The sequence below is a fragment of the Otolemur garnettii genome, unplaced genomic scaffold (assembly GCF_000181295.1).
Source record: "Otolemur garnettii isolate 467f Iridium unplaced genomic scaffold, OtoGar3 scaffold00018, whole genome shotgun sequence".
Classification (NCBI taxonomy): domain Eukaryota; kingdom Metazoa; phylum Chordata; class Mammalia; order Primates; family Galagidae; genus Otolemur; species Otolemur garnettii.
The window spans coordinates 11,565,999-11,566,958 of NW_003852413.1; the positions used below are offsets into that span (position 1 = coordinate 11,565,999).

Genomic DNA, 960 nt, shown 5'->3' on the forward strand with positions numbered 1-960 from the left:
TGTAATTTTACTAGGAATACTATTTTCTTCTCAGACGCCTTTCAGGGCATCTATTACCGTGCTTTATTTTTTAAATATTACACAAGATGAAGAGATGGGTGAATGGGTGGGTAGAAGATAGATGAATGGACATAGGAGTGGATGAACGGAAGGATAAAGAGATAAAAAGCGGAGAGGAAGGAAGGGGAGGCGAGAAGGAAAAAAAACCACTTTCTCCTGCCTTAAAATACACAAGAATCAGCCGAGGATTCTGATCAAAAGGCAGATGCCAATTCATTTGGTGTTAAGATCCGTGATGCTGCCTTTCTAACCTGCTCCCATGTGATGGCCAATACAAGATGAATTTTTATCACATTCTCTAGAATTCTCCGTGACATAATCCCACCCGTGCTCATAACCAGTATTTTATATTCAGTTCAGATGTATCACAAAGCCCGTGTCTTCTTGTGTCCTCAGCCATGATAAAGAACTGCTCCTCAAACGATCTGCTGTCCCGCCCCGAGGAAAGCTCTTTTGTTCTCTTGCAAGACTCAGTTCTACGTCCATCCATCCACGGGGGAAGGGTGGGGAGGAGGGACTTGAGATAAAAGAACCAAACTTTATAAAAGGAACAGTTGTGGCAGTTCATGGATGCTTACCTCGATGAATGACGGAGAGCTTACTGTGTAAATGCTCTAATGCTTTTACGATCTGCAAGAGAAACAAAGATTTATTTACCACATGGCTAGAAAGAAATTGAATGTTAAGTATGCCCAGTTTTATTATCCTTAGCCTGAGATCGCAAGGTGAGGCATTTTCTCAGATTGCAGAAGTCCTATCCAGGAAAAGACATGGGAAATTATCCCAGTTGTAGTCCACCCACCAGAGAGGACTACATCTTACAAAAGAGAAGATGTCTCCCTCATCGACCTTATTCTTCATTTCTCCCCAAGCATCCCCTTTTCTCTCCATCCAAATCAA

The 960-nt window shown here is 42.2% G+C and overlaps 1 protein-coding gene across 1 annotated transcript in view; it reads right to left on the reverse strand.

The window, feature by feature from the left end:
* Positions 1-960, reverse strand: part of MAP2K6 (mitogen-activated protein kinase kinase 6) — a gene marked incomplete at its 5' end in the record, with an annotated part of 37,714 nt that overhangs the window by 19,759 nt on the left and 16,995 nt on the right. Inside the window, one exon of the mRNA XM_023511209.1 lies at positions 639-797. Within this exon, the coding sequence (XP_023366977.1) occupies positions 639-797 (159 nt within the window). The remainder of the gene's footprint in view (positions 1-638; positions 798-960) is intronic.